This window comes from Dermacentor albipictus, chromosome 4, assembly GCF_038994185.2.
Source record: "Dermacentor albipictus isolate Rhodes 1998 colony chromosome 4, USDA_Dalb.pri_finalv2, whole genome shotgun sequence".
Classification (NCBI taxonomy): Eukaryota; Metazoa; Arthropoda; class Arachnida; order Ixodida; family Ixodidae; genus Dermacentor; species Dermacentor albipictus.
Window position 1 is genome coordinate 123,760,685 of NC_091824.1, and position 15,482 is coordinate 123,776,166.

General features: G+C 41.2%; 1 protein-coding gene across 3 annotated transcripts in view; it reads right to left on the bottom strand.

The window, feature by feature from the left end:
• alpha-Man-IIa (alpha-mannosidase 2) overlaps positions 1-15,482 on the bottom strand; it is a 95,854-nt gene that overhangs the window by 12,907 nt on the left and 67,465 nt on the right. For all 3 annotated transcript variants that reach the window (XM_065428863.2, XM_065428864.2, XM_065428862.2), the window contains exons 15-22: positions 14,572-14,702; positions 12,538-12,634; positions 10,945-11,070; positions 8,576-8,687; positions 5,996-6,132; positions 4,267-4,408; positions 2,624-2,757; positions 924-1,144 (exon numbers count right to left, since the gene is read on the bottom strand). In XM_065428863.2, coding sequence (XP_065284935.1) covers positions 924-1,144; positions 2,624-2,757; positions 4,267-4,408; positions 5,996-6,132; positions 8,576-8,687; positions 10,945-11,070; positions 12,538-12,634; positions 14,572-14,702 — 1,100 coding nt within the window. The remainder of the gene's footprint in view (positions 1-923; positions 1,145-2,623; positions 2,758-4,266; positions 4,409-5,995; positions 6,133-8,575; positions 8,688-10,944; positions 11,071-12,537; positions 12,635-14,571; positions 14,703-15,482) is intronic.

Here is a 15,482-nt window from a genome sequence, read left to right on the forward strand (position 1 = left end):
CGCATGGGCGCCTACCATTGGCTGAAAGTGGCGTCATCTGAGCGGACTCTCCCATTGGCCAAACATGACGCGACTTCCAGTCCTCGAGGGGTTTAAAAGAAGGATTCCAGAGAGACCAGAGCATTCCCTAATTCCCTTGATTGACCTCTCTCGAACTTCTTGCCGCGGGCCGCAGCGTCCGAGTTGCTGCCGGCCCGTAATGACTGTACGACTGTTACTTGAGTCTCACCTCTCTGTATATAATGTAAAATAAACCCTCCCAAGTTTGTTTTCATCCCGGAGTCCCGTCCTTCAACCCCTACACCAGTGGCATGTTGTCTACCACCCTTTTTTTCTTATTTTCTCACCTTATGCTACCAAATAAGCATGTAGGAACAGCTGTGTGACTTTCAGCTGCTACAAATGAAAGATAGCAAACGAGTGACACAGCTTCTTAATTTGAAGCTCTTTCGAGATTACAACTGCCCCATACACCATGGTGGAACAGTGGGAGCGTGGTACATTTTTACCCAGAGTAAAGAAGGCAAACACTTGCACGAGGAAGGTTTCTGAGGCATGGGCAGAAAAGAGAACATGATTGACCCCAAGTGTGGCGACGACAGGTGATGTAATATGTAATATAATACCATCCTGCATTTAAATACACTAAAACTTCACTACACATAACGAGTGCCAACTCCTCCAGATCTTCCATAGTGCTAGCATGTGACACAAAGAATTTTATAATTCATGTGATTTAACATTCTAAAGCTGCATACTGGACAATGAGGGATGCTGTAGTGGGTAGCTCCATATTAATCTTTGATTGCCCTTGTTTTCTTAATGTATGCCTGAGACTAAGCACAAAAGCGTGTTTGCACTTCACACACATTGGAGTATATGAAGAACAAGATAATTGACTACAAAGAGCAGCAAGGACTTACTTGGCACCCACTGGGGCTGTACTGGGCAGAGCCAGTGTGCGCAGATTCATGAGGTGTAAATCACAGGGCAAGGGGCCACCCAAGGGCGTGAACGAGCTCTTGAGGGGCGGGTCAGACATGCGTTGCGGCCGGCTGTGAATCAGCGTGAACAGTGGGTGCAGCAGGCTGAGGGAACCGTGGTGTGCCAGAAGGGATGGGTGACTGACTGATGCCATCTCCTTCTGTCCAAAGGAATGGAAGCAAAAGAAAAAGCAAAAAAAATGCGTTAGTCCTCTCAGCTGAATGTGCAAGTCTTTAGCTTCCAATGACAGTGCAAATGTCCTTTTTGTTCAGTCTGTAAAGGGACATTTGCAATGTCACATAAATAAACATGAATGAAAATAACAGAATAGCAGACGCTACGTATAATCCGGCAGCCCACAATCAGCACCTTGCATACACAAATTGATTTTCAATCACAATATTTAAAAAAATTTCACATTGTCACCATGTGCATCCACCATGCTGAGGACTCCTTGAGTGATGAAATGACGCATGCTGAACTTCCGTGCTTTCCGGTCACCTCATTGCTCATGAGCTTTGAAAAAGGTTCGAGGCCAACATGCATCTTTCGTTGATCTTGTTTCAAACGCAATGCCAAAGCAGTGTGGTCCGCTTCAGGTGCGTGGTCATACTGAATCGAGTTGCCTTCAGATGCTAGTTGACGGTACATTTCTCCCTTAGCATTGCCACTGGGATCAGCCCTCCACAGTTACATGCTGGCACATTCCTCATTTTCCACAGTTGAGTCACAGTGAGCTTCAGCTCATGCCACGTAGATAGCATGCAACATTTCAATCTCGTAAGGGTTGTTATCAGTAAAACACCTGGTCCTTTTACTCTACGTTTTCTCCTTGTAGCACACTCACTCCCTGTGGAAACTGAATGTGCTTTCGCTTCAGGAACACACTACATGCAGTGGAGCTGATCAGACCACGCAGTCTCACAAACTCAGACTTGAGATGTTTTAAAAAGATTGTCTGCCACTCAGTCACTATCACAGAGTACACTACCAGTGTTTACAGTGCATACAAATTTTCAAGAATGTTACCTACAATGTAATCAAAAGTAAGCATGAAATCAAGAACTGGACGGAAACCTGCCTGGTCGGGAATATACATGACAACAGTTAAAAGTAAGCATACCCTTACTGTCAATGATAACGTAATAAAGAATGCAGTGTAAATAACAGGAACGAAATAACGAATGACAACTAACTGATTTGTTTTGTGAAGCAACCTACAATTTTGAAACATACCATAGCAAAAAGGAAAAGACAAGAGAAACAAGATGTATATAAGAATATGCAATATTGAAGTTTCAGTGATCAATGTGATAATTTTAGATTGCTGGAAAGTGTATTCACTAGTTTTGAAATTGAATGCATTCTATTAATAAGACTTACTCTGTGAAAACAACACAGTGCATTTCTGTCCCTTTCTTTTCGTCAGAAAATGTCGATAAGTCTGCAACTAGGTATCTTTGTGAATCAAGAACTAAGTAACCAAATAATTTTGTGAAGCAGAAATACAAAGCAACTCCACCATAAATGTTGCTGGCACATTACGAAACATTGAACTTGCCAGGAAAAGTACCTTTAGAAAAGAGAAACACTTCAGCAAAGGCCATCTAGGAAAATTCAAATGAAGCATAACACTCACCTGAGATTCTGTAGAAAATTTCTCCACCAGGAGCCGGAACTGACTAGGCGTCTTGAGGTTATCCATGACACCTTGCTGCAGGCCGCGCTTGTCATCCTGGTTGAGTCGTCGATCCAAAAACACGTCCACGAGCCCTACAACCACACACGAGTGAAGTGTGGAATGGCAGCTTATGTACTATATTGACAACAAAACTTATGTGATAGTCCTGCCTTTCATTCCCAGCAGACGAACTAAAATTCAATAACAGTGTAGTATTGTGCCCTTGTACAGAGCTTTGTACCCTTGTATAGTGCTCAGTGATTGAAACATGCTACCCGGCGTGAATGACTGAAGGCGCGTTTTGCACCATTGCTAAGTGCTGGGGACACCGAGCAGATGCATTGTTGTATGTGATGAACGGGAAAGCTTTTGTGACTCACTATGACTGCATTTGACTCCCAGCGATCACCCCATTCTCTCTGGTGGTGCGAAAAGTGCTGGCCGCCATGTGGTCCAAGTATTGGGTTTGAATCGCCATACATTACATTGCACAGTGGCTTCAATCGTTTTGAAAGTTCACTTGCCAATGATTACTTAAAGTATTCAATCAGAATATGAAGTCAGATGTCTGTGCAATTGTATGAAAGTGGTCGAGTCATTTTCTTGCTGTCTGCATTTGAGAAAAATGGCGCTAAGTTTATGTAGACTTGTGTCGTCATATACGATGAAAAGTATCAGTAGCTCAGGTAAAGCACATTTAGAGTAACTCAAGATGACAAAAATCCAGGATGCAACACCGCAAGCCACTGCATGATGTTGCATCTTTCTCATCTTTCTCATAACAGACATTAGGAGATGGCTAATTTTTCCATGTACATGGAGATGCTTCTTTCAGCACCTAACTGTGGTACTTAAACAAATTTCAGCTTTTCACCTTTGTAACATACTAGTCAATAATAAGAACCGACTTTAAAAAGCAGTTATGTCCCTAAGGTGTCGCCGGGTCTCTGGAGGATATGGACACACTGGTACAAATGCACGTTAACAAGCCTGTGGTTTACTACAGGAAGTCTTAAAGGGGCCCTGAAACACTTTTTGAACATGTGGTAAAAGAACATTGCCGATCTGTCGTAGAGTCTCATGAAAGCCAAATATTACTATACTGCATGCAGCATGAAATTTACCATCTTGTGTCAAACACAGCGAAAAATCACTTGCCTTCGCTTCAGCAATGCTGTCGCATCGAAAGTAGCTGGTTGACCAATGCTATTGGCCGATTTCGTGATCACAAGAACATTCTCGATAATACATAATTGCTAATTTTAAGTTAAATAAATGAGAAATATACATGTGTGTGATCTCAAAATGACAGAAAAATAATTTCTTTGCATTGCGCTTAGCTGTGTCAGTTGCGTGCAGTGTTAAAACTGCTGTCACTATAAGTGGGTTTGACTAATTTCTCAGCTGAGAAATTAGTCGTTCAGCCTTGAACTAGGTGCAAATAAAAAGTCGAAAAATGATTAATGTCTGTGCGACAATCATAAGCAAGCTCTAAAAATTGGGCATATCTGATAAAATCATACAAGTTGACAGGTCTAATGTCAATGTCTAACTCAGTTAAATGAAAATGAACAGCACACTAATGTGTTACTGAGCCTCACCAGTGTATAGACTCGTTGTGCCGAGGGGTTGGCCAGACAGCAGCGACAACCTTGTGCTGTTGTCTTGAATGAACATCATACTAGGCATTGGATAGACGTTGCCTTGCAGCGTCAGCTTCGCCAAGGTGTGTCGCTTTGCCATCTGATGAAAAAACGCAGAAGAACTGTCGCTCAATGCAAATTTACCACTGCAGAAACGGAATGGTTACAGGCCAACTGCAACAAAATTTTGGGCCATGTAAAAAGGTTAGCTTCAGTTGGTGTAGGTACAGAACAGGCTCCATGCAAAATTTTGCATCTGAAAATTGAGTGGATGTGTCATGAAAGGTTCGCGGAAGTAGTTTGGCACTTTTTATGCCAATAGTGGGAGGGGGGTGGGGGAGAAACATAACCGCTTGCCTGAAGTAATGCACAACTTCTAGATCACACAACTTGGCATGACCTCGGAGCTTAGGAACAGCCTGTGGCTCTCTGTGGCGCACTGAAGAATCTTGGAGGCAACGTGCTGGTACTCACGACAGGGCAGCTAACCACCGGGTGTGTGAGTCGTCTACTTAGGCACTATTAAAAGGCTATTAATAAAGAAATAAGACAATCACCAGCCTTGTAGCTTTGCCAAGATTGCTTCAGTAGTATACTCCACTAATTTATTACCAATTAGCCAAAGTAAAATTTTGTTGCAATTGTCCTTTAAAGACATGTGCATATAATATAGCACTCCGAAGGAGAGCCAATTCCTGCACAAAACACCACACAGAGGATATGGCCGACGCTCTATACACTTGATAGTATAATAAGACAGAGAAGCCGAAAAGAGCCTCTGTGTTCCAAGAGAAGTAACAGCAGAAGAGCGGGCTTATTCTATGTCTCACTTTCTTGTCCCATTTCATAGCACTGTTTTCAATTTCAGAAGCACACAGGGAAAAAGGGAGGTTGAGGATGCAGTGCATGCCTAACTTTAAGCAACATGGTCATCGTGTGGCTTGTGGTGATAGCAACAGACTGATTGATGTGCATGTGAGTGGTTTGTCATACTGTGCGACCATTATACCTTCGATTTTTGTGATATACTGGGAGTCCTGCTCAATGCACCCTACACCATAAAGGTATACTACACTTGAAATGGATTTTGAACTGCACCATACTGTTAGGAGGGTTTGCTGTTGGGCTAGTCATACATGATTTCGAAATTTTCTGTGCTTCACTTGTCCCATTTCCTAGCGCTGTTCTAAATTTCAGGACCCTAATGTTATGGAGTTGGCAGCCATTTATTATAAAAGGAAGAAATTGAGAGCAATATTTTGTGTCAGTACCTCTAAGAAATATACATCCTGTACAAGAAAAGTAAATGAATATTTGAATCCAGCACATCAAACTACATAAGAAGGGCAAGTCTTATCAATACACATTCATAAATGAATATAGTATTTTTTCTATGCTATACTTATTTATGAATACTGTATACTAACCTTACCCACCATTTTTCTATATGCCCACCCCTCATGTAATGTCCTGTTTTGGGACCTTTGACGTATCATGAATAAGTGAATTAATAAATTATAGTTTCTCTCTTTTAAAGTGACATTAAAGAAGTGAAGAAAACTTTGTCTAAGCATTTGATTGTGTATGGACTCCAATTGAAGCTTTGTGCATGTGAAGCTGTGACCATGTCAAGACACGAAGAGCCGATGGAATTAAACGCATGACATTTGAATAAATAAACACAGACCAGGAGTCCGTTGACATCAGTGTAGAATTCAGGTCCCACGTTGTGGACACCTGTCTTGAGGCGCATCACCAATTCCTCGTTCACCGACTTCGTTATGTCCACTATGTTCTGGATGTCAAGGCCAATGCCATCAATGCCTACAAAAGAACGAAAATCCATACAGTCCGATTCCAATAGTATAGCTTCAACTCCATGCTTTCCTTCAATGACAGTTACTCTCATTGCTGAATGGCTACTCATAGAATTTTGTAGAATATAAAGATTCTTGAGAAGCAGAATTTGCTTGCAGTCTAGATATACAGTCTGTGTTAAAATACTGTCGCCACTCTGCACAGTATCATGCACCATGCCTTTGGTGGGTTTTTTTTTTTTTTTCATCGTCAAGTTGCTTTTACATCCAGTAGACATGCTAGTGGTGGTGGATATTCCTGGGCATGAAATTCAAGCAGAGGACTGCCTTCACTTTGTGCACCAATAAATTACCTCTTCGGCTAAACAAAAGCAGTGTGTGTTTTAATCATATTAACTACCAGTTCAGCCTAATATATATCCCATGGTGCAAAAAAAGACGAGGGCACGAAGACACATGAAATGCACAATTTAGTGTTTCACATATGTTTAAGCAAGGAGCTGTTCCAAAAACTGCGCATACCCTGGCCTTCTCATCAGGAAGGAAGAGGTAGGCTCCACATGCTATACAACACACAACATAATTTATATGTACTGCAATGTTTATTGTGTCATTTCCAGTGCTTTAATGTAATTTTTGTAAGCTGCCATAAAATTTAAATGCATTACAGTTGAATATCTATGATATACAGTTAAACCTTGATATTACGAAGTCGTCAAAATCGGCAATTTGCTTCATTATATGAAAATTTCCTTAGATTAAATTCAATCTTTATGCAAGTAAGTACAGTCGCCAATCAAATTTTCTTACATGGAAAGGGCCACAACATTTTCTGAATTATCAGGCAATTGGAAAAAGCAAATTTGAATGGGAGAAAAATAATTTTTTTGAATCTGGGAGTCGGCGACAAAAGATAAGTGTTTTTATGTTGTGTCAATGATATATTCACATCAGGGGTACAAAGCCAGCCACGCTTTCGCGTCCGCTCTGTCCCTGCAGCAAATAGTGTCACACGAGATGATGCCATCATGAAAAGCACCAGAAGCGAGGAGCGAGTGCTTCATTTGCTTCTCCCTAAAATGCGCCTCCAAAACTCGAGATTAGGCAACCAAGACAGCACATGATGTGGCAGATTATTGCTAAAGCAGGGCGCACAAGTTGCATACGCGTTCAGCCATGTGCTGCCACGATCACACTAAAAAAAGGAGACAGGCGCCAACCTGCCCTTGCACATTAAGCATACAGAGCTTAGGGTGTGATAGCAGCTTATCACACTTGGACTTTATGTGGAACACAACTGAGCTGCTCTGCCCAGTTGTGCAGTGTCGCGTGACTTGATAGGTGCGTTAATAAGCAGCTGAATGTAATTCAACCATCTGCGTCAGTGGAAGTGTCCATTTATCATCTCGGTATTTCTTCACTGAGGTGATGAAATTTTGTTACATTAAAATTGTGCATTTAGGCTCATAATACATGGTGTTCTATGGACAAGAAGTTATAAAAATGTGAATGCTGTGTTATATGTAGAATTTCGTCATATAAGCTCATTATATTGAGGTTTAACTGTACTATTCCTCAGTGCAGTGCTAGTGACTCAGCAAGGAAGTCGCTAAATTTAGTAAGTCACTTTATTAATGACAACTTTGGCCTTCTTTAAATGTGACGTAAACTGCTCTGGTAAAATTCCTCAAGGGAGTCTTACTGAATTCAATGCCTAGCACCCATTTTATCCCATCTGGGGTGAATGCGCCTCCATTCCCCACTATGTACTTCTAAGGGCATACCAAAGCACTTATACCAAAGAGTATACCAAAAAGTCTGGGCGCATCGAAGCACCTTTTCTATGCAAAGCATAATATTGAGGTGTGATATTGTAGTTATAGAAAATCGAGGGCTGTCTTCCCTTTTCACATTCTGACCTATGACACTCCACTACAGCAGGTAATTTAAAGCTACAAGCTAAAAATAATAAGGAAGACGTCTAGGAACAATTACGTAACAGACAAAATTCCAAGCAAGTCATCATTATCATAGCCACTTAGAAACTTCTGGGATTGTTTTGGGCTGCAACCTAGCAATTCTTTCACTTTTTTCCATCCCACTCCGCCCCCAAGAAATAAGTTACTGACACAGCCTCAGTGATATTCTCCCAGTTTAAACTCTAACAGCATGTTTGCATAACATTTTTTCTGGTTGCTGTGCTTTGTTCCTGTAGTTTCATGGAAGTAGTATCAGGAGGGGTTCTGCTATATATTGTACCAGATATTTTGAACCCCTACTCCTGCTTAAAGCCGCGCACTTGGGCTGGCAGCATCCACTAAATAAAATTAATGGTGGGTTGGGGGTTGTGGCTGTATTCTTGCACAGGTGGGGCTGTAAAGATTGTCTTCGATATTCTGAAAACTTCCATGAGCACCAGCACAATTGTACATGCAAGTTCATAAACAGACCTGGAGAGTTTTTGATCCTGACAGAGAAGTCAACATGTGGCAGGAAAGCCACAACTTCTGAATAGAGCACGCCTTCAGTGACACGAATGTAAGGTGGATCATAGACCAGTTCCTAAAAGAAAGCATTAAAATGACACATTTTAGCCAGTATCAATACAGAAAGCACTGCATTGCAAGAAGAAGTTAAAATAACAGGGAAAAAAATGAGAGAGCTTGAGTAGCGAGCAACCGCCACCCAAAACTTCAAAGCTATGTGCGAGCTATGGTGAACATGTTACAGAGAGCTACAGGTAACCTTCAAATTTAAGGAGCCAATTTACAAGCAACTGCTACAACAAAATATTCGTTTCTGCATCTAAAGATGAAATTACCAGGAGTATTAAGTACAGTAAGGTCCACTAATAGTGTGAACAACCAACTGTTAATAAATGTGCTTAACACATATCTCAGCTGTAATCTATGACTGAATAGGTACTAATTGAGAGTTATCTTAAGAGGGAACTAGCATATGGGATATCAACCATACACTCTTCACCCGCCGTGGTTGCTCAGTGGCTATGGTGTTAGGCTGCTGAGCATGAGGTGGCAGGATCAAATCTCGGCCACGGCGGCCGCATTTCGATGGGGGCGAAATGCGAAAACACCCGTGTACTTAGATTTAGGTGCACGTTACAGAACCCCAGGTGGTCGAATTTTCCGGAGTCCTCCACTACGGCATGCCTCATAATCAGAAAGTGGTTTTGGCACGTAAAACCCCATAATTAATTAATTAATTAATTAACAATACACTCTTGAAGCATTTTGTTTGAACTTGCTACAGAAGGACCATGAAGACACAACTTCCGTATTTCAAGACATGCAGCTGCAATCTAATATCCTTCAACTCCGTTTCTTCTGCCTTTCTTCCACACATTGCTGTAAAATATTAATTAGTTATTGTTTTCTTATAAAGGTTTCCTTCCCACATCTCCTCTAATTCTTATTCCTTTTAGTTTACTGTAAAAGCATGCCATGAGCAGCTGTATTTGTAGGCGGTGACAATATGCTTGGCTGATGCATGGAACCTACTATTAAACTTTGGCCGACACATTTGCCACTGTTGTAGTCACTGCATCAACAACTTCTATGCTACAGCTTTCCTCCTTCCTTTACTGCACCATTCCTGTTTCCCAAACTTTCTCACCCACTCTTTTCTTCACCTTAAAGCCAAAGTGTCTGTTTATTTGCTTTGACAAGACTCTATTTTGGTGTACTCAGTAAATTGTTCAATTTTTTTTCTACTTCTTAATAAAGAAACCAGGATGTAAAGACAGTGGCTCTTAATCTTCTAGTTGTTGTGCACCTCTTAACCCTATAGGCTCCAATCCAAGCCCGAGATGTAAATATCCTCCGGCCAGTTTGTGCCAATATTGCCAAGGACAAAGCCTACTTGCTCATAGAGCACTTCGCTTTGCTCTGCGAAAATGAGTGATGCCTACCAGCTTGTTACCAACGTTTCCTCCAGTACACTAGCAATGAAGAAAAAGAAGACAGCGTATGTGAAATAACAAACAGGTTCGAGATACGTGCTTCGTGCACATAGACGTGCGCTTGGTTCCGCAGGTAACTGCTGGCTTTGGGCACACATGAATATTAAATTCTGGAGTTTTACGTGCCAAACCCACAATTTGATTTTGAGGCACACGGCAATGGAGGACTTTGGAATAATTTCAACCGTCTGGCGTACTCTTAATGTGCACCCAATACACGGTACACGAGCGTTCTTGCATTTCGCCCTCATTGAAATGCGGCCTCCACAGCTGGGATTTAATCTTGCAACCTCGTGCTTAGCTGTGCAACGCCAAAGCCACTAAGCAACCATGCCGGGCGACTCATGAATATAATCCGTTTTTCTGTCGTGCGTGAAGAGAATATTACTGCAGACTTTTACCTCTCTGCTGACATATTACTCTATGTTTACATTGAATACAAGGGATAAACCACACAATTGATACTTTTTAAATGATAGCATCACATGCCAAAAATCAATAAAGTAAAAAAATATATTTTTAAAAACATTTTGCATACTTTCCCAAATTGTGGAAGCTAATGGGGTTAATATGAAAAAAAAAAAAAAAGTTGGGGACTTTCCGAACAGAATTCCTGGGCATGAAATTCAAGCAGAGGACTGCCTTCATTTTGTGCACCAATAAATTACCTCTTCGGCTAAACAAAAGCAGTGTGTGTTTTAATCATATTAACTACCAGTTCAGCCTAATTTATATGCCATGGTGCAAAAAAAAAAGACGAGGGCACGAAGACACATGAAATGCACACTTTAGTGTTTCACATATGTTTAAGCAAGGAGCTGTTCCAAAAACTGCACATACCGTGGCCTTCTCATCAGGAAGGAAGAGGTAGGCTCCACTGCGATCCCTGTTCTTGGGACGGGTGCCATACTTGACAAACACAGACTCAATGTCTAGGCTCACGTTCTGGTCTTTCACAAGAATGTGCTGAAGAAAGAGAAAGGCCGATTAGTTCTTAATACTACTCAAAATGGCAATTTATACTACACACACGTTATTGTTGTTACGTCCATTGTTACACACGCAAAAGTGTGTAACAATGCCTAGTAAAGTACCCTGTCTTTTCCTTAAGCCAGTAAAAAGGGGCTTTATCTCAATGGTTCCTCGATATAAACCACACAGATATAATGAAATAAACCTACAATTTGGTTTGCTATGCATTACGTAAATGAGTTTTCTAGTACCATAACGAGACTGGAAATGCAAACTGTGAGACAAATATGTTATAGCGAATCAAATATTGGTTCACTTGCAGTGTGAAAGATGTGCTCTGGTAGCAAAAATGTCAAATACTCAGCAATAGCAATTTGAAATGGCACTTCTGGACACAGGTGTACATTCTGGCCAATGGCTTGGCTTGGCTAGCCTGCAGCTGACAAGCCAACATGTTGATTCTGTGTAACCAAACCATTTGCACATTAATAACAATGCAAGGTGTGTCTTATTGTTGTTCACATGCCAAGTATCAGCATGACAAGCCACTTGCGGGTCATCTAAACCTCTGCTGAACTGTTGGAGGTGGCATGCTTGCATTCCTTTCACATAGAGCTGATTGCAATTTCTTTGATAATATCAGTGTACTTGCTTAAGTACCTGATATAGCAAAGGTATTTTTGCATCTGATGCGAATTCATTATAACGAGGCTGATTGTATGAACCAACACCTCTACCCTAAGATGCTGTAGTGGGTCGGATGGCTCGGGACACTGTGTTACACTGTACAGATTTAGGACACAGTTATTGATTAAGGACAGGAACCTGCAGAGAACTAAGACTTAGGACATATAAGATGTACAGATACAAGAGGCCTGGTCCTTTTGTGTCTTCTGCCTTAGCCCTTCACAAAATCTTGTCGTAAGTCTTGAGTCACAGAGCATTGATCTTCAAAAAGACTTTTACCATTCCAAATTTAAATTAAACTGGTCAGAAATTCCCTAATGTAAACATAATTACAGGCAATAAATCAGCTTTGGAAAAAGCAATAAATATCTGTGGCTAATCAATCAATGTTTATCAACATTTAAAAATGCTTGCAATAAAGAAATGCACATAAAGTGCTGTGAAGCTCAATGATGAGTATAAATTGTATGTATATACATCAAGTAGTACTAGCTCAATAAATGAACTGGTAGACAAAAGTGTTTTACCTGTATAATAGCAAAAAATACCTGCACTTTATTATATTTTTTCCAGAGCAATAACCGCGTGTCGATGTAAGTTTGCTGCCATTCAAGAACTGCTAGATGCCCACATGCTCATAGTTAAAAAAACAAAAGTTCGTTACAAGAAATTACAGGTGCATAAGTTGCAAGGGCCAAAACTATTATTCATGTTGAAAAGAATTTGAATGAAAGACAAAGTAAGAAAACATTCACAAGCATGGGAGCTACATACCTTCAGCATTCCTGTGGTGGGCGAAAATGTGGCTGCTAGATATGGCGTCTGTATCCTAAAATCTTCCCTAGAATCTGAGCGCGATATTGGAAAATATCTAAAGAGAATAAAAAAAAAAGAAAGAAGAGAAAAGAAAAGAAGGTCAAGCCAATCTGCAAACCTGACAGGTCAGGTCTGGCACACAAGAACCATGTAGAGGACATCCAACCACTTTAATAATCAATTAACCGATCTATTTGCTCTAATGACTTATAGTAAAGAAACCTACATTGGATATCCTTTAGGGAAAAACATATTTTGCAGAAATCCACAAGGTGTAGGCATTTCATCTGAGAAAATGTCACTCACGTGGAAATTTAACAACACGCTGAATCGAACACAGAACATGTAGGAAAAAAAATACAGCTAAACCTCAATACAATGAAATTCTCGGTATAGTAATGAAGTAATTAACTTCTTTCATCCATAGACATCATGCATTTAGAACCTCACTATAACAAAGTGTGTTTAACCCCCATTTCAATATAATAAAATTTCTCTGCTGCCACCAAGGAATACTGGGACAATAAATGTAAACTTCTGCAGACGCAACTCTCGAATTGCACCGTGACCAAGAGCGACCTCTAAAGCGGAGCAGTGTCATATTCTTTGTAAAGACTGAGTATGATAAGATCCTACTGTGTCCCAGGCGCTGTGTATGCTTTGGGTGCAAGTGAAAGAGAGCGAGAGCGAGCTGAAAAGGTGGTGGCTCCATGAGCACCAAGCAAGAGGAAAGGGAGGGGAGCATAGTGCAATTACGTGCACGCAAGGGAGTGGGGGCAGCTTGGTGTGCGCCTCCTTTTCCAGTGCAGCTGTGGCTGCTTATGGCTGTCAGCGTGGCTGAGTGCATTCACGGCACACATGCCTTGTTTTAGAGGTAATCTGCCCCGTGTGCAAGGAGTGGGTGTGCCGAGATGGCGTGGCATCCTGTGCGCTGTCGTTCGACGCATTTAGTACTGGAGGGTGCGTAATCTCGAGTTTTGGAGATGTGTTGAAGCAAGACTCAGACAAAGCATTCGCTTCCCGCTGCTGGTGTTTTTAATGATAGCATCATCACACCGTGGGCTACACTATCAGCCACGGAGATAGAGTGGATGCAAAAATGTGGCTTGCTTCGCTTTGTAATGCCAATGTGAAGATATCGTCCACATGGTATAAAACTGTGTCTTTCATCACCTCTTGAATTCAACAAAACGAATTTTTTTTTTCATTGAAATTTCCTTTTTGCTATTTCCCTATAATTCATAAAATTTTGCGGACCCTTCCGCGTAAGAATTCATCAGTGACAACCTATATGCATAAAGATTGACCTTCAATATAAGAAAATTTTGATATAATGAAGCAAATTGCCGATTTTACCAACTTCGTTACATCGAGGTTTAACTGTACACAGTAGATAGCAATGCAAAACAACCCGCGAAAAAAATCGCGCAGCATAACCTGTACAAGAAACTGTCCAAGTGTCTATAAACTAGCTATGCAAAAATTTTAAATTATCTAACAGTTCTAACACTTGAGAAGATCTGAAGAACTCTCAGCAGGTGCACACTATAGGCAATGAACAGCTGCTTGTGTCACTCAACTTCTTTCACTTGGTTGCTGGTTTACAGCTTTCTACAGCTGCCTCATGCAACATGACACTGATATGTCTTGAGCCATACGCTGATTGAACAACTGAAGAAAGAATATGTTTATTTAGCGTAACGTCCTTTCGTATGCTTTTCCCGTGATGTCACTAGTACTTGATATCAAACATGAAAGGCAGGAAGGTAGTCAGGGATCGTTACACAACAGACAGGACACAGAAAGGGCCTTACATGAGAGCATAGAAGGAGAGTTTTCAAGGCATGCACCGAACGTACACAACATTGGCGCAGTGTGCACCAGAAGCAGGTGTTTGCTGCGAAAGCTTGTGCCTTCAACGGCTGCTATTAGATGGCATGTGATCGAGCAGCTGCCTAGGCAAAACACAAACGACATGGTACGTTTACTTACAATGTGTCAGGAGACGAAAGGGAATTGTAAAGTGTGACGGAAGCACGGAACACCATGCCACTGATTCCCTCAATGTGTTCCACCCGGTATGTGGCCAAGCCGAGAGGTGGGACATCGATCAAAAAGGACAGCTGGAAACAAATTAAACGCACAATAATTAAACGAGGAACTAGTAAGTGTTTGAGAGAGTGCCTTAGTTTTGGGCAAGCCGTTATTTTTTTTTCATCCTAACCATTCCTGCACATTTTTCCCCCTCTCCATTCCACATACATTGTCATCACTCACATTGCTTAACAGCAATACAGAAAATGATTAAGCACGTTTTCCTTTTTTTCTTTCTTGCAGGAATTGCAAACAGCCCAAGTGCTAAAATGTACTGAGCAAAAATGGGTGTGCAGCTACTGACAGAGCTACCACAACTGACAACTATCTGCACCTTTAACAGGTTTTCTGCTTTACAGTCAGTAGACTAAAATGCACAATGCGACTTGTGCATAGGCAATTGCTTGGGTTGCAATGCCGGGCAAGCAATCAGTGGCATAGAAACTACCTTGCTCATGGTTCCAAGTCTACTGACTTATTTCTATGCAAATCAGGCCAAGGCATTACATAACTCATGTGATGGAAACCTTTTGCACATTTGTTCCTGAAAATATCACCATGAATATACAAATAAAACAAGAATAATCTTGTGCCAACTCATACAACTAGTGCGCACGAAAGAAATATAACATTTTAGGAGTACAGAGAAAACACGGGGAAGGCAGGAGATGAAAATTCAAGACGATGAGCAAAACGAGAACAAGGTGAAAGCAGGAGCAAATGTTTCGATAAGTGGACTTGTCTTCTTTAAGGCGACATACGCTTTCCTCACCACAGTCCCCACCACCATAGGTGGGGTTTATCTAAAG